Source organism: Salmo salar, unplaced genomic scaffold (assembly GCF_965601325.2).
Source record: "Salmo salar unplaced genomic scaffold, fSalSal1 ptg000691l, whole genome shotgun sequence".
In the NCBI taxonomy this organism is placed as follows: Eukaryota; Metazoa; Chordata; class Actinopteri; order Salmoniformes; family Salmonidae; genus Salmo; species Salmo salar.
In genome coordinates this window covers 1320001-1342716 of record NW_027675466.1, presented here as the reverse complement: position 1 = coordinate 1342716, position 22716 = coordinate 1320001, and the positions used below count along the sequence as shown (strand labels likewise).

The window sequence follows — 22716 nt, the reverse complement described above, 5'->3', positions numbered from 1 at the left end:
AACATCCTCCAGCATGACCGGTTTGGCGGTGGGTCAGTCATGGTGTGGGGTGGCATTTCTTTGGGGGGCCGCACAGCTCTCCATGTGCTCGCCAGAGGTAGCCTGACTGCGTTAGGTACCGAAATGAGATCCTCAGATCCCTTGTGAGACCATATGCTGGTGCGGTTGGCCCTGGGTTCCTCCTAATGCAAGACAATGCTAGACCTCATGTGGCTGGAGTGTGTCAGCAGTTCCTGCAAGAGGAAGGCATTGATGCTATGGACTGGCCCGCCCGTTCCCCAGACCTGAATCCAATTGAGCACCTCTGGGACATCATGTCTCACTCCATCCACCAACGCCACGTTGCACCACAGACTGTCCAGGAGTTGGCGGATGCTTTAGTCCAGGTCTGGGAGGAGATCCCTCAGGAGACCATCCGCCACCTCATCAGGAGCATGTCCAGGCGTTGTAGGGAGGTCATACAGGCACGTGGAGGCCACACACACTACTGAGCCTCATTTTGACTTGTTTTAAGGACATTACATCAAAGTTGGATCAGCCTGTAGTGTGTTTTTCCACTTTAATTTTGAGTGTGACTCCAAATCCAGACCTCCATGGGTTGATAAATTGGATTTCAATAAATTATTATTGTGTGATTTTGTTGTCAGCACATTCAACTATGTAAAGAAAAAAGTATTTCATAAGATTATTTCATTCATTAAGATCTAGGATGTGTTATTTTAGTGTTCCCTTTATTTTTTTTGAGCAATGTATAATCAAACTAAGGGTGGTGGGAGTCATATCATGTATTATATTATCACACTAAGGCTGGTGGGAGTCATATCATGTATTATATAATCACACTAAGGCTGGTGGGAGTCATATCATGTATTATATTATCACACTAAGGCTGGTGGGAGTCATATCATGTATTATATTATCACACTAAGGCTGGTGGGAGTCATATCATGTATTATATTATCACACTAAGGCTGGTGGGAGTCACGTAGTGACCAGGGTTGTGCTAATTTCACAATTTCCCCTTCACTGTGGTTGACTGATAAAGAGTTTCACTACCTAAAGTCACACAGACGCAGGACTTTGCGGGGAGAAGACACAGCTATAGACGTATATTAGAGTTGAGGTTAGAAGTTACTGTATTTCACCACAAGTGTGTTAAGATGTCAGAGGGAGTCTATGAAAACTCAGATGGATTTGAAGACGATGAGCCTGATGCAATGAAAACCACAGAGATTGATGACCAATTATATTCCAATGTAAGAGCCTTCAAGCCCAGTTCAAGAGATGGAGTTGTTGATTCAGGTAAGATTACACACACACACACACACACACACACACACACACACACACACTAAACAGGTGAGATTGCCATGTAGCAATATGGCTTTGTTCTGGACGACTGTGTGATCACGCTCTCCGTAGCCGACGTGAGTAAGACCTTTAGACAGGTCAACATTCACAAGGCCGCAGGGCCAGACGGATTACCAGGACGTGTACTCTGAGCATGTGCTGACCAACTTGCAAGTGTCTTCACTTACATTTTCAACCTCTCCCTGTCTGTCTGTAATCCCAACATGTTTTAACCTGTTAGGGCTAGGGGGCAGTATTGACACGGCTGGATAAAAAACGTACCCGATTTAATCTGGTTACTACTCCTGCCCAGTAACTAGAATATGCATATAATTATTGGCTTTGGATAGAAAACACCCTAAAGTTTCTAAAACTGTTTGAATGGTGTCTGTGAGTATAACAGAACTCATATGGCAGGCCAAAACCTGAGAAGATTTCAAGCAGGAAGTGGCCTGTCTGAGAAGTAGTGTTTCATCTTGGCTCTTTTTATTGAAGACTCAGGATCTGTGCAATAACGTGACACTTCCTACGGCTTCCATAGGGTCTCAGAGCCCGGGAAAAAGCTGAACGATATCGATGCAGGCTCTGGCTGAAACACTTTATCGCTTTTGGCAAGTGGCCACACAGAGTACTATGGGCTTAGGCGCGTGCCCGCTTCGACCGAATGCTTTCTTTTCCTTTGTCTGTTTACCTAAAAGCAGATTCCCGGTCTGAATATTATCGCTTTTTTATGAGAAAAATGGCATAAAAATTGATTTTAAACAGCGGTTGACATGCTTCGAAGTACGGAAATGGAATATTTAGAATTTTTTTGTCACGAATTGCGCCATGCTCGCCACCCTTATTTACCCTTTAGGATAGTCCCTAGAACGCACAAACAAAACGCCGCTGTTTGGATATAACGATGGATTATTTTGGACCAAACCAACATTTGTTATTGAAGTAGAAGTCCTGGGAGTGCATTCTGACAAAGACAACAAAGGTAATAACATTTTTCTTATAGTAAATCTGACTTTGATGAGTGCTAAACTTGCTGGGTGTCTAAACTAGCTAGCCCTGTGATGCCGGGCTATCTACTGAAAATTTTGCAAAATGTGCTTTCACCGAAAAGCTATTTTAAAATCGGACATATTGAGTGCATAGAGGAGTTCTGTATCTATAATTCTTAAAATAATTGTTATGCTTTTTGTGAACGTTTATCGTGAGTAATTTAGTACATTCACCGGCAGTGTTCGGTGGGAATGGTAGTCACATGCTAGTCACATGCTAATGTAAAAAGCTGGTTTTTGATATAAATATGAACATGATTGAACAAAACATGCATGTATTGTATAACATAATGTCCTAGGGTTGTCATCTGATGAAGATCATCAAAGGTTAGTGCTACATTTAGCTGTGGTTTGGGTTTATGTGACATTATATGCTAGCTTGAAAAATGGGTGTATGATTATTTCTGGCTGGGTACTCTGCTGACATAATCTAATGTTTTGCTTTCGTTGTAAAGCCTTTTTGAAATCGGACAGTGTGGTTAGATTAACAAGAGTCTTATCTTTAAAATGGTGTAAAATAGTCATATTTTTGAAAAATTTAAGTAATAGCATATCTAAGGTATTTGAAAATTGCGCCACAGTATTCAACTGGCTGTTGAGTAGGTTAGCCCATAGAGGTTAAGCAGACCACCCTGTGCCCAAGAACACTAAGGTAACCTGCCTAAATGACTACCGACCCGTAGCAACAGTTAGTGGAAGGCTGGTAATGGCTCACATCAACACCATTATCCCAGAAACCCAAGACCCACTCCAATTTGCATATCGCCCAAACAAATCCACAGATGATGCAATCTCTATTGCACTCCACACTGCCCTTTCCCACCTGGACAAAAGGAACACCTATGTGAGAATGCTATTCCTTGACTACAGATCAGTGTTCAACACCATAGTACCCTCAATAACACATCCGCCACGCTGATCCTCAACACGGGGGCCCCTCAGGGGTGCGTGCTCAGTACCCTCCTGTACTCCCTGTTCACTCATGACTGCATGGCCAGGCATGACTCCAACACCATCATTAAGTTTGCCGATGACACAACAGGGGTAGGCCTGATCACCGACAATGACGAGACAGCCTATAGGGAGGAGGTCAGAGACCTGGCCATGTGGTGCAAGGACAACAACCTCTCCCTCAACGTGATCAAGACAAAGGAGATGATCGCGGACTACAGGAAAAGGAGGACCGAGCATGCCCCTGTTCTCATCGATGGGGCTGTAGTGGAGCAGGTTGAGAGTTTCAAGTTCATTGGTGTCCACATCACCAACAAACTAACATGGTCCAAACACACCAAGACGGTTGTGAAGAGGGCACAACAAAATCTGAAAAGAGGGCACAACAGACTGAAAACATTTGGCATGGGTCCTCAGATCCTCAAAAGGTTCTAACGCTGCACCACCGAGAGCATCCTAACTGGTTGCACCACTGCCTGGTATGGCAACTGCTCGGCCTCCGACAGCAAGGCACTACAAAGGGTAGTGCATACAGCCCAGTACATCACTGGGCCAAACTTCCTGCCATCCAGGACCTCTATACCAGGCGGTGTCAGAGGAAGGCCTTAAACATTGTCAAAGACTCCAGCCACCCTAGTCATAGACTGTTCTCTCTGTTATCGCATGGCAAGCAGTAACAGAGTGCCTAAGTCTAGGTCCAAGAGGCTTATAAACAGTTTCTACCCCCAAGCCATAAGACTCCTGAACATCTAATCAAATGGCTACCCAGACTATTTGCATTGTCCCCCCCCTTTTTTACCCTGCTGCTACTCTGTTTATTATCTATGCATAGTAACTTTAATAACTCTACCTACATGTACATATTACCTCAATTACCTCGACACCAGTGCTCCCGCACACTGACTCTGTACCGGTACTCCCTGTATAAAGCCCTGCTATTGGTATTTTACTGCTGCTCTTTAATTATTTGTTACTTTTATTTATTTTCATTTTTTTGTATTTTTCTTAATGGGCTACGGGGGCAGTATTGAGAATTTTGAAAAAAATATGTGCCCATTTTTAACTGCCACCTACACCAACTCAGAAGCTAGGATATGCATATTATTACCAGATTTGGATAGAAAACACTCTGAATTTTCTAAAACTGTTTGAATGGTGTCTGTAAGTATAACAAAACTCATATGGCAGGCAAAAACCTGAGAAAACCTGAGAGAAAAAAAGAATTTTGTGGCTGTACTATTTTTTTTAAATCATTGTTTAATAGATACCACAGTGAGAAAGGATTCATTTCGCAACTCCTACGGCTTCCACTAGATGTCAGCGATCTTTATAAAGTTGTTTGAAGCGTCTATGATCAACAGAGACCGGATGACAAGGAAGGGAAGTTGACCTCCCTGGGATGTCGTCACTTCCATTATTGCCTGCACCTGCTCAATCATGTAACTCGAGACAATTTTCAAAGATGTTTTTCTAGACACAGGAGCGGTCGTGTTGAAACATTACTGATGTTTGACGTTAAAAATGGCTCTAAAGATTGATGCTAAACAACGTTTGACATGTTTGAACGAACGTAAATAGATTATTTTTTAAAACTTTTTTAACTTTTCGCCGTGACTTCCCACCCCCCGCCCGCACTACTTTTGAGTAGCCACCGAAGCGCTAACAACATGGAACAACTTGGAGTTATTTGGACATCAATTATGAACTTTGTCAAAAGAAACCACATTTGTAGTGGACCTGGGATTCCTGGAAATGCCAATGGATGAAGATAATCAAAGGTAAGGGATTATTGACGATAGTATTATTGATATTAGCTGGTTACAAGATGATGCTAACCTATATAGCCTAGCCTATTGTTCTTAGCACAGCACCCGGTTTATTGCAACTTGTGATTTCGCAGTAAAGTTATTTTGAAATCTGGCAATACAGTAGCATTTACGAAATGATAAACTATTATTATTTGAATCACAATATTATAATTTACCAATGTTTTCGAATAGTAATTTTGTAAATTGTAACGTTGTTCACCGGAAGCACTTCAGAGAAGAAAAAAAATCTGAATTTCACGCTACTGTAAAATGCTGTTTTTGGATATAAATATGAACTTGATGGAACAAAAAATGCATGTATTGTATAACATAATGTCCTAGGAGTGTCATCTGATGGAGATTGCCAAAGGTTAGTGCATCATTTTAGCTGGTTTCTGCTTTTGGTGACGCCTGACCTTGAATTGAAAATGGATGTTTGTACTTTTGTGGCTATGTACTGTCCTAACATAATCTAACTTTATGCTTTTGCCGTAAAGCCTCTTTGAAAATCGAACAATGTGGTTGGAATAAGGAGATGTTTATCTTTTAAATGGTGTAAAATAGTTGCTTGTTTGAGAAATTGAAATTATTAGATTTTTGATGTTTTGAATTTCCAGCCTTGTTAGCAATCCCGTCTCGGGGTTCATTGCTAACCTGTAGCCCCAACAGGTTAAAACACCTGTTGGATACGGCGCATGTGACAAATACAATTTTATTTTATTTATTTGTCCCAATCGTGGATGATACAGTAAAACACATTACCAAATACCATACTTTAATAATTTGTGATTCAGTACATTTCCAGTGGTGGAAGAGACCCTCTGGAGTAGCTGCTTTGTGTCTGGGGCTGCTGTCTGTCCTCCTACTGACTGGGATCATAGGCCTGTCTGTCTACTGTAAGTTTAGTATTTTGTCACTGAGACTTAAGTAGAATACTTAATCATCCTTAATCATCCTTAATCATCCTTAATCAACCTTAATCATACTTAATCATCCTTAATCATCCTTAATCATCAATGGTGTGGTAGTTACATGTTTGATTAACTTTTCCATTTTACAGATGGAGTAATTGGTCATCACGACTCAACAGAGAGAGACCAGCTACAGGCCAGTTACAGCCTTCTGACTAAAGAGAGACCAGCTACAGACCAGTTACAACAAGCTGACTAAAGAGAGAGACCAACTACAGACCAGCAGTAACACCCTGACTAAAGAGAGAGCCCAGCAACAGAAAGAGAAAAATGATCTCATGAGAAAGTTCTCTAATCTGAGTGAGTTTACCAAATAAATGATCATAACATCATATTTCTAATATGCAGTCAACTTGTGTTTGTATTCTAAAATAATAGGTGCAGAATAATAAGATGGAAATTCATGTTTTTGTCTTGTAGAACAAACCTGCCCTAAAGACTGGAAGAAGTTTGAATCCAGTTGGTACTTCCTGTCTACTGAGACTAAAACCTGGGGGGAGAGCAAAGATGACTGTCTGGAGAGAGGAGCAGACCTGGTGATCATCAACAGTGATAAGGAACAGGTGAGAGAGAAAGAGAGAGAGATATGGCGGGGGGGTTATGATCAAACATCCCTTGGTCAGTAATGTATCTTCCAGTATTTAACACATGTAGTCTATAGTAGTTGACAATATCAGCTCTTTCTCACCAACAGGAGTTTCTCTTCCACCTCAACAAGGGTTTCTGGATTGGTCTGACTGACACTGTTACTGAGGGGACCTGGAAATGGGTGGACGGCAACCCACTGACCACCCCAAAGTAAGAGACTACTGCTCTAACAACTCTGACCACCGTGTAAGGGGTAGGACTGATTCTGTGTTGTTCATACTCTAGGTTCTGAGAGAGTGGTCAGTCTAACTGTGTTATTTCTACTGCAGGTACTGGGGGAGTGGACAGCCTAATGGTGGTGGAGTGGAGAACTGTGTGTTGTTAACTCACAGTTCATCAGACCAAGGACCATGGCATGACTATCCGTGTTCATTTAACCGTTCCTGGATCTGTGAGATAGTTCTTTCTCACTTTTAGTTATGATGTTGATTGTCATGCTGAAAGTCATGATACCAGCTACAGGGCCTTCAGAAAGTATTCACTGCCTAGACCTTTTCCACATTTTGTTGTTTACACGCTGTATTTTTTAATCGATTAAATTGAGATTTTACTGTCACTGTCCTACACACAATAACTCATAATGTCAAAGTGGAAATATGTTTTTCTTTTCTTTTTTACAAATGAATAAAAGATTTAAATCTGAAATGTCTTGAGTCAGAAAGTATTCAACCCCTTTGTTATGGCAAGCCTAAACACGTTCAGAAGTAAAATGTGCTTCCGTTGACACATAATAGGTTGCATAGACTCACTGTGTGAAATACAGAGTACAGTATAAAATAGAAAGGAGGACCAAGGCACTCTTCATATAATTGATTAAAATGCCTTTATTAGTATGGCATGTTCAATAGAAACAAGGTTTTAAAAATCTGACGCGTTTCGGCTGCATGGCCTTCGTCAGGGAGTACAAAGAAATAATACAATGTCCTCCTTTGAACAGCTTTTCCCAATTAGCCCTAATTTGAAGAGGGAGTGGTTAAAATTGATTGGACACACCTAGTAAGCAATACTATACACATTAAAAAGTGAAATACTGTAGCTATGTTATCAAAAAAAAATACAACTCCAAGCTAGAAGTATCAGAACACTTAGAAAGGTAGTTCTAACCTTAAACATGACTGGGAGAAGTGTGAAGAATAAGAAAGCAATATATTCCATAGTACACTAGAACACAGCAAAACATGAACAACAACAGTCTAAACATAGCTGAGGGCAATTGAGCAAAATGTCCACTAGATGACAGCAAATGGACCTATCACAACCCTACAGGAATGGTGAGAAATCCATATCTTCATGTAAACCAGGGTATTTAGTGGCTTGTAGTTTGTAAATCCATATCTTCATGTAAACCAGGGTATTTAGTGGCCTGTAGTTTGTAAATCCATATCTTCATGTAAACCAGGGTATTTAGTGGCCTGTAGTTTGTAAATCCATATCTTCATGTAAACCAGGGTATTTAGTGGCCTGTAGTTTGTAAATCCATATCTTCATGTAAACCAGGGTATTTAGTGGCTTGTAGTTTGTAAATCCATATCTTCATGTAAACCAGGGTATTTAGTGGCCTGTAGTTTGTAAATCCATATCTTCATGTAAACCAGGGTATTTAGTGGCCTGTAGTTTGTAAATCCATATCTTCATGTAAACCAGGGTATTTAGTGGCCTGTAGTTTGTAAATCCATATCTTCATGTAAACCAGGGTATTTAGTGGCTTGTAGTTTGTAAATCCATATCTTCATGTAAACCAGGGTATTTAGTGGCCTGTAGTTTGTAAATCCATATCTTCATGTAAACCAGGGTATTTAGTGGCCTGTAGTTTGTAAATCCATATCTTCATGTAAACCAGGGTATTTAGTGGCCTGTAGTTTGTAAATCCATATCTTCATGTAAACCAGGGTATTTAGTGGCTTGTAGTTTGTAAATCCATATCTTCATGTAAACCAGGGTATTTAGTGGCCTGTAGTTTGTAAATCCATATCTTCATGTAAACCAGGGTATTTAGTGGCCTGTAGTTTGTAAATCCATATCTTCATGTAAACCAGGGTATTTAGTGGCCTGTAGTTTGTAAATCCATATCTTCATGTAAACCAGGGTATTTAGTGGCCTGTAGTTTGTAAATCCATATCTTCATGTAAACCAGGGTATTTAGTGGCTTGTAGTTTGTAAATCCATATCTTCATGTAAACCAGGGTATTTAGTGGCCTGTAGTTTGTAAATCCATATCTTCATGTAAACCAGGGTATTTAGTGGCCTGTAGTTTGTAAATCCATATCTTCATGTAAACCAGGGTATTTAGTGGCCTGTAGTTTGTAAATCCATATCTTCATGTAAACCAGGGTATTTAGTGGCCTGTAGTTTGTAAATCCATATCTTCATGTAAACCAGGGTATTTAGTGGCCTGTAGTTTGTAAATCCATATCTTCATGTAAACCAGGGTATTTAGTGGCCTGTAGTTTGTAAATCCATATCTTCATGTAAACCAGGGTATTTAGTGGCCTGTAGTTTGTAAATCCATATCTTCATGTAAACCAGGGTATTTAGTGGCCTGTAGTTTGTAAATCCATATCTTCATGTAAACCAGGGTATTTAGTGGCCTGTAGTTTGTAAATCCATATCTTCATGTAAACCAGGGTATTTAGTGGCCTGTAGTTTGTAAATCCATATCTTCATGTAAACCAGGGTATTTAGTGGCCTGTAGTTTGTAAATCCATATCTTCATGTAAACCAGGGTATTTAGTGGCCTGTAGTTTGTAAATCCATATCTTCATGTAAACCAGGGTATTTAGTGGCCTGTAGTTTGTAAATCCATATCTTCATGTAAACCAGGGTATTTAGTGGCTTGTAGTTTGTAAATCCATATCTTCATGTAAACCAGGGTATTTAGTGGCCTGTAGTTTGTAAATCCATATCTTCATGTAAACCAGGGTATTTAGTGGCCTGTAGTTTGTAAATCCATATCTTCATGTAAACCAGGGTATTTAGTGGCTTGTAGTTTGTAAATCCATATCTTCATGTAAACCAGGGTATTTAGTGGCCTGTAGTTTGTAAATCCATATCTTCATGTAAACCAGGGTATTTAGTGGCCTGTAGTTTGTAAATCCATATCTTCATGTAAACCAGGGTATTTAGTGGCCTGTAGTTTGTAAATCCATATCTTCATGTAAACCAGGGTATTTAGTGGCCTGTAGTTTGTAAATCCATATCTTCATGTAAACCAGGGTATTTAGTGGCCTGTAGTTTGTAAATCCATATCTTCATGTAAACCAGGGTATTTAGTGGCCTGTAGTTTGTAAATCCATATCTTCATGTAAACCAGGGTATTTAGTGGCTTGTAGTTTGTAAATCCATATCTTCATGTAAACCAGGGTATTTAGTGGCCTGTAGTTTGTAAATCCATATCTTCATGTAAACCAGGGTATTTAGTGGCCTGTAGTTTGTAAATCCATATCTTCATGTAAACCAGGGTATTTAGTGGCTTGTAGTTTGTAAATCCATATCTTCATGTAAACCAGGGTATTTAGTGGCCTGTAGTTTGTAAATCCATATCTTCATGTAAACCAGGGTATTTAGTGGCCTGTAGTTTGTAAATCCAAAAACTTTCCCTTTGGTTTAACTGTTTAAGACGGTCCCCTTTTCTAATAGAGGCCGGAATGTGATCAATACCCATAGCTTGTAGGGAGGCAGGGTTGCCATGGTGTAAGGACTTGTAGTGCCTTGCCATGGGGTAGTCTTCATTGCCTACCCGTATAGCGTACTTGTGTTCCGCTAAGAGGTCTTGAAGGCGTCTCTAGGTGTGTCCAATTCATTGTGTAACCACTCCCTCTTCAAATTAGGGCTAATTGGAAAAGCTGTTCAAAAGAAGTCATTGTATTATTCTTTGTACTCCCTGACGAAGGCCATGCAGCCGAAACGCGTAGGATTTTTAAAAACTTTGTTTCTATTGAACATAACATACAGATAAAGGCATTTTAATTAATTATATGAAGAGTGCCTTTGTCCTCCTTTGTTTTTAATAAATCATATTAATGTGTACAGTCCAACATGTAATGTTGTTGTGGTATATAATAAATCATATTAATTTGTACAGTCCAACATGTAATGTTGTTGTGGTATATAATAAATCATATTAATGTGTACAGTCCAACATGAAATGTTGTTGTGGTATATAATAAATAACATTAATTTGTTCAGTCCAACATGTAATGTTGTTGTGGTATATAATAAATCATATTAATGTGTTCAGTCCAACATGAAATGTTGTTGTGGTATATAATAAATAACATTAATTTGTACAGTCCAACATGAAATGTTGTTGTGGTATTCTCCAATAATAAATCATATTAATGTGTACAGTCCAACATGTAATGTTGTTGTGGTATATAATAAATAACATTAATGTGTTCAGTCCAACATGAAATGTTGTTGTGGTATATAATAAATAACATTAATTTGTTCAGTCCAACATGAAATGTTGTTGTGGTATATAATACATCATATTGATGTGTACAGTCCAACATGTAATGTTGTTGTGGTATATAATAAATCATATTAATGTGTTCAGTCCAACATGAAATGTTGTTGTGGTATATAATACATCATATTGATGTGTACAGTCCAACATGTAATGTTGTTGTGGTATATAATAAATCATATTAATGTGTTCAGTCCAACATGTAATGTTGTTGTGGTATTCTCCAATAATAAATCATATTAATGTGTTCAGTCCAACATGTAATGTTGTTGTAGTATATAATAAATCATATTAATGTGTACAGTCCAACATGAAATGTTGTTGTGGTATATAATAAATCATATTAATGTGTTCAGTCCAACATGTAATGTTGTTGTAGTATATAATAAATCATATTAATGTGTACAGTCCAACATGTAATGTTGTTGTGGTATATAATAAATCATATTAATGTGTACAGTCCAACATGTAATGTTGTTGTGGTATATAATAAATCATATTAATGTGTTCAGTCCAACATGTAATGTTGTTGTGGTATATAATAAATCATATTAATGTGTTCAGTCCAACATGTAATGTTGTTGTGGTATTCTCCAATAATAAATCATATTAATGTGTTCAGTCCAACATGTAATGTTGTTGTAGTATATAATAAATCATATTAATGTGTACAGTCCAACATGAAATGTTGTTGTGGTATATAATAAATCATATTAATGTGTTCAGTCCAACATGTAATGTTGTTGTAGTATATAATAAATCATATTAATGTGTACAGTCCAACATGTAATGTTGTTGTGGTATATAATAAATCATATTAATGTGTACAGTCCAACATGTAATGTTGTTGTGGTATATAATAAATCATATTAATGTGTTCAGTCCAACATGTAATGTTGTTGTGGTATATAATAAATCATATTAATGTGTTCAGTCCAACATGTAATGTTGTTGTGGTATATAATAAATCATATTAATGTGTACAGTCCAACATGTAATGTTGTTGTGGTATATAATAAATCATATTAATGTGTTCAGTCCAACATGTAATGTTGTTGTGGTATATAATAAATCATATTAATGTGTACAGTCCAACATGTAATGTTGTTGTGGTATATAATAAATCATATTAATGTGTACAGTCCAACATGTAATGTTGTTGTGGTATATAATAAATCATATTAATGTGTTCAGTCCAACATGTAATGTTGTTGTGGTATATAATAAATCATATTAATGTGTACAGTCCAACATGTAATGTTGTTGTGGTATTCTCCAATAATAAATCATAAGTAAGTAGCCCTCTCATTCCTATTCCCCATAATATTGTACTATAAGTGTCTTTATTAAATGCTTTAGGTTAAAATAATTACTCTTCGACGATTTTTGAAACACATTTTTGACGTCTCTGTGCGTTACGCACCTATACTGTGGGTCTCCCATCCTCCTCAACAACAGAAATGTCTAATAACGTCTAATACAATTCATCATTAACCTGTTACATCTAGACGTTCCGCAAGCGGAACACCTGCTCCAATATCCAATGATAGGCGTGGCACGAATTACATATTCCTCAAAAATACAAAAACTTCAATTTTTCAAACATATGACTATTTCACAGCATTTTAAAGACAAGACTCTCCTTTAACTAACCACACTGTCCGATTTCAAAAAGGCTTTACAGCGAAAGCAAAACATTAGATTATGTCAGCAGAGTACCCAGCCAGAAATAATCAGACACCCATTTTTCAAGCTAGCATATAATGTCACAAAAACCAAGAAGACAGCTAAATGCAGCACTAACCTTTGATGATCTTCATCAGATGACACACCTAGGACATTATGTTATACAATACATGCATGCTTTTTTCAATCAAGTTCATATTTATATCAAAAAACAGCTTTTTACATTAGCATGTGACGTTCAGAACTAGCATACCCCCCGCAAACTTCCGGGGAATTTGCTAACAATTTACTAAATTACTCACGATAAACGTTCACAAAAAGCATAACAATTATTTTAAGAATTATAGATACAGAACTCCTCTATGCACTCGATATGTCCGATTTTAAAATAGCTTTTTGGTGAAAGCACATTTTGCAATATTCTAAGTACATAGCCCAGCCATCACGGGCTAGCTATTTAGACACCCGGCAAGTTTAGCACTCACCAATATCAGATTTACTATTATAAAAGTTTGATTACCTTTTGTTGTCTTCGTCAGAATGCACTCCCAGGACTGCTACTTCAATAACAAATGTTGGTTTGGTCCAAAATAATCCATCGTTATATCCGAATAGCGGCGTTTTGTTCGTGCGTCCCAGACACTATCAGAAATGGTAAATCAGGGTCGCGCGCATGGTGCAATTCGTGACAAAAAAAATCTAAATATTCCATTACCGTACTTCGAAGCATGTCAACCGCTGTTTAAAATCCATTTTTATGCCATTTTTCTCGTAAAAAAGCGATAATATTCCCACCGGGAATGTCCATTTAGCTAAACAGAGGAAAGAAAACAAAGCTTTCGGTCGACGCGGGCACGAGCCTGAGTCTCACAGTACTGTAACCAGCCACTACCCAAACGCGCTACTTTGTTTCAGCCAGAGCCTGCAAAGCCACGATTCAGCGTTTTTACCGCCTTCTGAGACCCTATGGCAGCCGTAGGAAGTGTCACGGGACAGCTAAGATCCTCACTCTTCAATAAACAGAGACAAGAAGAACGACACATTGTCAGACATGCCACTTCCTGCATGAAATCTTCTCAGGTTTTTGCCTGCCATATGAGTTCTGTTATACTCACAGACACCATTCAAACAGTTTTAGAAACTTTAGGGTGTTTTCTATCCAAAGCCAATAATTATATGCATATTCTAGTTACTGGGCAGGAGTAGTAACCAGATTAAATCGGGTACGTTTTTTATCCAGCCGTGAAAATACAGGTTAATAATTCTGCACGTTTTCTGTGATCAGAAGCCTGATTCTACTCACTGTGGTAGTGTGGAAGTGTTGAACTGTATTATTTGGCCGGTGGTCCTGTTGTCCCCAGTCCCAGTGGTGAAGATAATGTCTTAATTGAGCTTCTTGTCTGTGACTGAGATACGTAATCTGCACATTTACTAAAACGTCAGCTCTCATCTCTCCCAATGTTCTCAATGTCAAACGATGAAGGCCGGGTCGTTTTTTTTCATGATTGCAACCCAGGTCATTTTAGTCGGCTGGCCCTCGCTACATATTCGTCGCCAGACCCACTGGCTCCAGGTCATCTACAAGTCTATGCTAGGTAAAGCTCCGCCTTATCTCAGCTCACTGGTCACGATAACAACACCCACCAGTAGCACGCGCTCCAGCAGGTACATCTCACTGGTCATCCCCAAAGCCAACACCTCCTTTGGCCGCATTTCCTTCCAGTTCTCTGCTGCCAGTGAATGGAACGAATTGCAAAAATCACTGGTTGGAGACTCATATCTCCCTCACTAACTTTACACATCAGCTATCTGAGCAGCTAACCGATCGCTGCAGCTGTACATAGTCCATCTGTAAATATCCCACCCAATCTACCTACCTCATCCCCATATTGTTTTTATTTACTTTGCTGCTCTTTTGCACTCCAGTATCTCTACTTACACATCATCATCTGCTCATCTATCACTCCAGTGTTAATCTGCTAAATTGTGATTACTTTGCTACTACGGCCTATTTATTGCCTTACCTCCTCAAGCCATTTGCACACACTGTATATAGACTTTCTTTTTTCTTTTGTGTTGACTGTACGCTTGTTTATTCCATGTAACTCTGTGTTGTTGTATCTGTCGCACTGCTTTGCTTTATCTTGGCCAGGTCGCAGTTGTAAATGAGAACTTGTTCTCAACTGGCCACCTGGTTAAATAAAGGTGAAAAAAAAGATCCTATATCATAATGAATCAGATTACATGGAGAGGGGGAACCTGATCCTAGATCATAATGAATCAGATTACATGGAGAGGGGGGGACCTGATCCTAGATCATAATGAATCAGATTACATGGAGAGGGGGGACCTGATCCTAGATCATAATGAATCAGATTACATGGAGAGGAGGGACCTGATCCTAGATCATAATGAATCAGATTACATGGAGAGGGTGGACCTGATCCTAGATCATAATGAATCAGATTACATGGAGAGGAGGGACCTGATCCTAGATCACAATGAATCAGATTACATGGAGAGGGGGGACCTGATCCTAGATCATAATGAATCAGATTACATGGAGAGGGGGGGACCTGATCCTAGATAATAATGAGTCAGATTACATGGAGAGGGGGGACCTGATCCTATATCATAATGAGTCAGATTACATGGAGAGGGGGGACCTGATCCTATATCATAATGAATCAGATTACATGGAGAGGGGGGACCTGATTCTAGATCAGCAATCCAACTCTGGGACACTGCCTGTATGAAACCGAACAGCAGGTGTTTACTGCCCTCTAGTGGAAGATACCAATAAAAAACTTTATTATCAGGGTGGGGAGATGGCTGATTGAAACAGAAAGTAAAGTTGTTCTTTTGTACAGGATCCATTTTGAGACGACAGAGCAGAAAACACTATATGGAGATTATTGAAAAATAAAGTAAGTATTTCTGAACAATAATCTATTCTAAAGGACAGAGTAAGAGAATGAATACTAGGAATGAGATATTACTAGTTAGAACTGCTATTTGAGCTGAGTTGCTGACAGACAGCAGTTTTCAAAGTGGAAACTAATCAGTAGGTCTACATGTTATCAGTAAAACGTCTGGTAAAGATGGTGGAGGAGCTTTTACATTATATGGTTTAATGTTTATCTCAGGGTTTCTCAATCCTTTTGTTCTTACCAGCACTTACACACCTGATTCAACTAATCATTAAATATTTTAAGACAGTTTAATATTTGAGGCATACAAATGAACATTCTCAAATTAAAACCTTTTGGGTTTGTAGGCCTGTTAACAATTATTAAAGTCCTACAGTAACTCACATTTTGGAGGAAAAAAACACAGCTAAACTTGGTTTAGAGTAAATTATATGTTTATCTAAAATAATGTAAGAGAAGAAACGCGTCTGGGTTTAGAACTCTGGGTTTAGAACTCTGTGTCTCAGTGCCCTGCGACAGTGGGAAGTTCGTTTTGCATGGCCCGGTGCTACAGGTGAGTGGAGTTTTTCTTTAAGGACCAATGGAATGGTCTAAAATGCGTAAACTCTGCGCACCCGGGGAGCCGGGCAATGCAAAACGAATTCACCCTGTGACCGTTGTTTTATTTCCTTATATGAAACTGAAAGTAACTTTGTAGCCCACGCAGTTACAAAATGTCTGTTGAAACTGTGGCTCATATGTCTCTAGAACGTTAGAACAGTGGTGGAAAAAGTACTCAATTCTCATACTGGAGTAAAAGTAAAGATACCTTAATAGAAAATGACTCAATTAAAAGTGAAAGTCACCCAGTAAAATACTTCTTCAGTAAAAGTCAAAGTATTTGGTTTCAAATATAATTAAGTATCAAAGGTAAATATAATTGCTAAAATATACTTAAGCATCAAAAGTAAAAGTAAAGTAGTGATAATTTAAAATTCCTTTTATTAAGCAAACCAGACGGCACAATTTTCTTGTTATTTTAATTTACGGATAGCCAGGGTCACACTCCAACACTCAGACATCATTTAAAAATGAAGCATTTGTTTTTAGTGAGTCCTCCAGATCAGAGGCAGGGATGACCAGGGATGTTCTCTGTTTAGTGAGTCCTTCAGATCAGAGGCAGTAGGGATGACCAGGGATGTTCTCTGTTTAGTGAGTCCTCCAGATCAGAGACAGTAGGGATGACCAGGGATGTTCTCTGTTTAGTGAGTCCTCCAGATCAGAGGCAGTAGGGATGACCAGGGATGTTCTCTGTTTAGTGAGTCCTCCAGATCAGAGGCAGTAGGGATGACCAGGGATGTTCTCTGTTTAGTGAGTCCGCAGTAGGGATGACCAGGGATGTTCTCTGTTTAGTTAGTCCTCCAGATCAGAGGCAGTAGGGATGACCAGGGATGTTCTCTGTTTAGTGAGTCCGCAGTAGGGATGACCAGGGATGTTCTCTGTTTAGTTAGTCCTCCAGATCAGAGGCAGTAGGGATGACCAGGGATGTTCTCTGTTTAGTTAGTCCTCCAGATCAGAGGCAGTAGGGATGTTCTCTTGATAAGTGTTCAAATTGGACCGTTTTCTGTCCTGCTAAGCATTCAACATGTAACGAGTACTTTTGGGTGTCAGGGAAAATGTATGGAGTAAATAGTACATCTTTTTCTTCATGAATGTAGAGAAGTAAAAGAGAAAGTTGTTAAAAATATATTTCTCAAAGAGATAATGAATGAATGAGAACAATTGACATTCAAGAATTAGTCACTGTGTTAACCACAACCAACATGCTGGATCTCTGTTTAGTTGTCACTGTGTTAACCACAACCAACATGCTGGATCTCTGTTTAGTTGTCACTGTGTTAACCACAACCAACATGCTGGATCTCTGTTTAGTTGTCACTGTGTTAACCACAACCAACATGTTGGATCTCTGTTTAGTTGTCACTGTGTTAACCACAACCAACATGCTGGATCTCTGTTTAGTTGTCACTGTGTTGACCACAACCAACATGCTGGATCTCTGTTTAGTTGTCACTGTGTTAACCACAACCAACATGTTGGATCTCTGTTTAGTTGTCACTGTGTTAACCACAACCAACATGCTGGATCTCTGTTTAGTTGTCACTGTGTTAACCACAATCAACATGCTGGATCTCTGTTTAGTTGTTACTGTGTTAACCACAACCAACATGCTGGATCTCTGTTTAGTTGTCCCTGTGTTGACCACAATCAACATGTTGGATCTCTGTTTAGGGGTCACTGCTCTAAAATGAGTCTCTCTGGGGAGAGAGAGGAGGGGGGCCCTGTCTCTAAAATGCATCTCTCTGGGGGACATGACACCAAAGCTAAGAGGTAAGATGACAATTTTATGAAGAATTTATTAACTTTATTTCCAAAATAAATAGCTATCTTAAGATGAATGCAGTTACTGTAAATCTCTCTGGATAAGAGCATCTGCTAAATCAGGGGTTCTCAATCCGGGGTCTGTGGAGGTACTGCAGGGGTTCTCAATCCGGGGTCTGTGGAGGTACTGCAGGGGCTCCACGGCACCCTGACTGTACTCGTTGCAATGTAACACATTTGATAGAATTTTCACATGACACGACCACTTTGCCTACTCTTAATTATTGCCTAATATAATGGAATGCATATTTTCTTTACCAATTCTGATCGTTGTTACAAGAAGAATTTTGACAATATTCCCGTTATATCAACACACTCTTCACACCCGTTTAACAACTCTAAATAGCTTTGGCATAGTAGGCATCAAGTCCCTTGCAAATAATGTTGCCTGCAACGTTGCATACAATGTTCATTTTCATCGAACACAGATTACGCCCTAGATGTCTTCAATTGCCCAATTTATAGCCATGCCAAATTTAGGATAATTTTTTTAACAATGTGATGTTGTGCTCCCAAGGGAGAACTTGAAATAACATGATGTGGATAATTAAATAATCAAAAGAAAAACGTGTTAATTTTACACTCAGAAAAGAAGGTTCCTTATAGAACCAAAAAGGCTTCTCTCACTTCCTTAATATATGGAACCACTAAAAGTGATATATATTTGGGTTCAGTGAAGAAGAACCTCTAGAGTTCTGATCAATGAAAGGTGAATGTTTTGAGGATGTTTTGAGGATGTGAACCCAGCAGCCCTCCAGTGGTCAGATCAATTCCTCCTGTTTTTTCCAGCGCCCGGCCCGGGATTCAAACCAGCCACCTTTCAGCCACAGGTCCAACTCCTGCCACAGCTCCAACTCCTTAATCGCTGGGCGAAAACCTGAGTTAATCTTGGGAAATTAGCATAAATTAATCTGCCAAAATGAAGACAAAATGCTTTGGAGACATACATGGTATCACTTGTTATACATAAGTATTATACATAAATCATTGCCAAAAGCACAGGACATATATTATTTATGGATTGATCATATCAAATATCAAAACATTATTTTAACTACTACAAAGCATTTACATGTGGCTCAGGAACCACTGACTCACTGCATTGTTCTATAGTATTATCAAGACACCTGCTGTTAACTCTTAACTACTTAGGACAGCTCACGAGGTGTCCTAAATATCTGCTGACTACGTGGGACTAGAGATTTCATGCATAGCTTTAATTTATTCCCGGAAGTGTCAAATGTCTTTATTCTCAGCACTTATACGACCACTTCTCTACTCTGAGACGCTTTGTGGATATGGGCCTAGATCTCAAAATATTGTTATAAAAAAAGTGGAACGTTTGTTTAACATAATAATAAAAAATGAATATTACTAATGTAACCCACTGTAAAGACTGGGCTTAGTTGATTGTGTTGCACTGCTCATGTCCGCGTTCTGGAACTGTCCGGTTATTGTCCGGTTACGCGCAGAGTGGACTAAGGTAAATTTTGGGGAATAACGATGGAGTTTGTTACAGTGTTGAAACGCCAAACTTTATTGTTCAATTAGCTTTTTGCTTTACGGTCAGGGACAGTATGAGTGTAGCCAGATCCTTTTCACTCTCTATCCTTGTTTCATTTTGTGGTTCACCGGATTCGTCATCATCATCGAGACAAACGACAGACGAACGTCCTGCTAGCTAGCCAAGCTAGTCGGTAAAGCTAGGTAAGCTAGCTAGCTACTCTACTAGCAGCATCCTAGTTATCCTAGCTAGTCGGTACAGCTAGGTAAGCTAGCTAGCTACTCTACCAGCAGCATCCTAGTTATCCTAGCTAGTCGGTACAGCTAGGTAAGCTAGCTAGCATCTCTACCAGCAGCATCCTAGTTATCCAAGCTAGTAGGTACAGCTGGGTAAGCTAGCTAGCTAGCTACCCTACCAGCAGCATCCTAGTTATCCTAGCTAGTCGGTACAGCTGGGTAAGCTAGCTAGCTACTCTACCAGCAGCATCCTAGTTATCCTAGCTAGTCGGTACAGCTGGGTAAGCTAGCTAGCTACTCTACCAGCAGCATCCTAGTTATCCTAGCTAGTTGGAACAGCTGGGTAAGCTAACTAGCTACTCTACCAGCAGCATCCTAGTTATCCAAGCTAGTCGGTACAGCTGGATAAGCTAGCTAGCTAGCTACCCTACCAGCAGCATCCTAGTTATCCTAGCTAGTCGGTACAGCTGGGTAAGCTAGCTAGCTACTCTACCAGCAGCATCCTAGTTATCCTAGCTAGTCGGTACAGCTGGGTAAGCTAGCTAGCTACTCTACCAGCAGCATCCTAGTTATCCTAGCTAGTTGGAACAGCTGGGTAAGCTAACTAGCTACTCTACCAGCAGCATCCTAGTTATCCTAGCTAGTCGTTACAGCTAGGTAAGCTAGCTAGCTACTCTACCAGCAGCATCCTATTTATCCTAGCTAGTCGTTACAGCTAGGTAAGCTAGCTAGCTACTCTACCAGCAGCATCCTAGTTATCCTAGCTAGTCGGTACAGCTAGGTAAGCTAGCTAGCTACTCTACCAGCAGCATCCTAGTTATCCTAGCTTGTCGGTACAGCTAGGTAAGCTAGCTAGCTACTATACCAGCAGCATCCTAGTTATCCTAGCTAGTCGGTACAGCTAGGTAAGCTAGCTAGCTACTCTACCAGCAGCATCCTAGTTATCCTAGCTAGTCGGTACAGCTGGGTAAGCTAGCTAGCTACTCTACCAGCAGCATCCTAGTTATCCAAGCTAGTTGGTACAGCTAGGTAAGCTAGCTAGCATCTCTACCAGCAGCATCCTAGTTATCCAAGCTAGTCGGTACAGCTGGGTAAGCTAGCTAGCTAGCTACCCTACCAGCAGCATCCTAGTTATCCTAGCTAGTCGGTACAGCTGGGTAAGCTAGCTAGCTACTCTACCAGCAGCATCCTAGTTATCCTAGCTAGTCGGAACAGCTAGGTAAGCTAGCTAGCTACTCTACCAGCAGCATCCTAGTTATCCTATCCTCCCTCTCTTGTTGACGGATGCTGGCTACCTCTGTCCGGTTCTCCTCTCTTCACTAGATGGATGGTAACTTTAGTGTTTAACCCCTCTGTATCCAAGGACCAATCTTTTGAATATTTTTTTCGGGGCGCCTCAAGTAGGCTGGACACATTCCTTTTTTTATTTTTTATTCTCAGCTGCCTCACCAACGTCTGAATGTGCATTAATAACTTTTAATTGCTAAATATTTCCCATAGATGGCAGCATAAGACCACGAAGCATCAGTAATAGGCTACAAGCAGCAATATGATTGACATAAAATAGCATGCAACCACAGACTATATGTCCCATGATTTTCTAAAATGGTCACTCATTAACATAACTTTAGTTAGCTATATATCTCGTTTTAGGGCTGTGTTGCTTTTAGGAGAGCAAATTAATAGTGACTAGAGCAGGTATTGAACCTCAGTATACATTTATTATAAAAAGTAATCTTAATATCTGATATTGCGAGTAAACAACCTCAGAATAGAAAAGACAAGAGTGCGTCTTCCAGCCCACCAATAAATTACATCATTCAACCCTCCCGGTTAGTAAATTTACCTCAACATGCCCCTGGAGAAGGCAGAGCGATGACACCAGCTTTTTACTGGGGCTGAGTTGACTACTAGAGAGAGAAGGCAGAGTGACGACACCAGCTTTTTACCGGGGCTGAGTTGACTACTAGAGAGAGAAGGCAGAGCGACGACACCAGCTTTTTACCGGGGCTGAATTGACTACTAGAGAGAGAAGAAAGAGTGACGACACCAGCTTTTTACCGGGGCTGAGTTGACTACTAGAGAGAGAAGGCAGAGTGGCTCGATGCTGGTTGATGAATTTGACAATGAATGTACCTGGAAAATACGTTTTTCTCAACTAGAGGTGACTGAATTAATGTTCAGACTTATTGATAATCGTTATATTAATGAACTATAATTTCAAAACATGAGCATAAAAACAGGTAATAATAAACATGAATCATCATTATATTACTTCACAGTAATCTGTTAAATGCTTTTTCAGTCCTTCCTCTTGTGTTAGCAGTGTGGAAAGGGACAGAAAGAAGCTCACAGGAGTTTTCCTGTGAGGGGGAGTGGTGGTGTATCCACGGAGAAAACTAATCTAATCTTCTGAAATGTCATTTGTGGTCTTATGCTGCCATCTATTGGAATTATTTAGCAACTGCAGTAGTACTGAATAATGTGTTATTCCTTACTAAAGTAGTAATTACTCAGAATTGCAAAATATAACATTTTCTAGTTCATTTTACCACTTATAATAAAATAAAAAGTTTATAGCATAACAAACAATTAAACTGACATAAAACAAAAACACCATACATTTAGTTGATTATATATATAAAACTATTTATTTAGATGGGTGACATTATCTGCCAAAGTAACAGCCCTGTAGAC

General features: G+C 39.4%; 1 protein-coding gene and 1 long non-coding RNA gene across 2 annotated transcripts; both read left to right on the top strand.

The window, feature by feature from the left end:
- Positions 1-1794: 1794 nt before the first annotated feature.
- Positions 1795-7422, top strand: LOC145877159 (C-type lectin domain family 4 member E-like). The gene is made up of 5 exons (XM_082972443.1): positions 1795-6054; positions 6219-6429; positions 6550-6692; positions 6824-6927; positions 7047-7422. Exons 2-5 carry the CDS (start codon positions 6408-6410, stop codon positions 7192-7194), a joined length of 417 nt encoding a protein of 138 aa, XP_082828569.1. The 5' UTR covers positions 1795-6054; positions 6219-6407; the 3' UTR covers positions 7195-7422.
- Positions 7423-15751: 8329 nt separating this feature from the next.
- On the top strand, positions 15752-19662 carry LOC145877170 (uncharacterized). Its single transcript, XR_014391595.1, has 3 exons — positions 15752-15855; positions 18130-18228; positions 19069-19662. It is a non-coding gene; the product is annotated as an uncharacterized LOC145877170 (long non-coding RNA).
- Positions 19663-22716: the final 3054 nt, after the last annotated feature.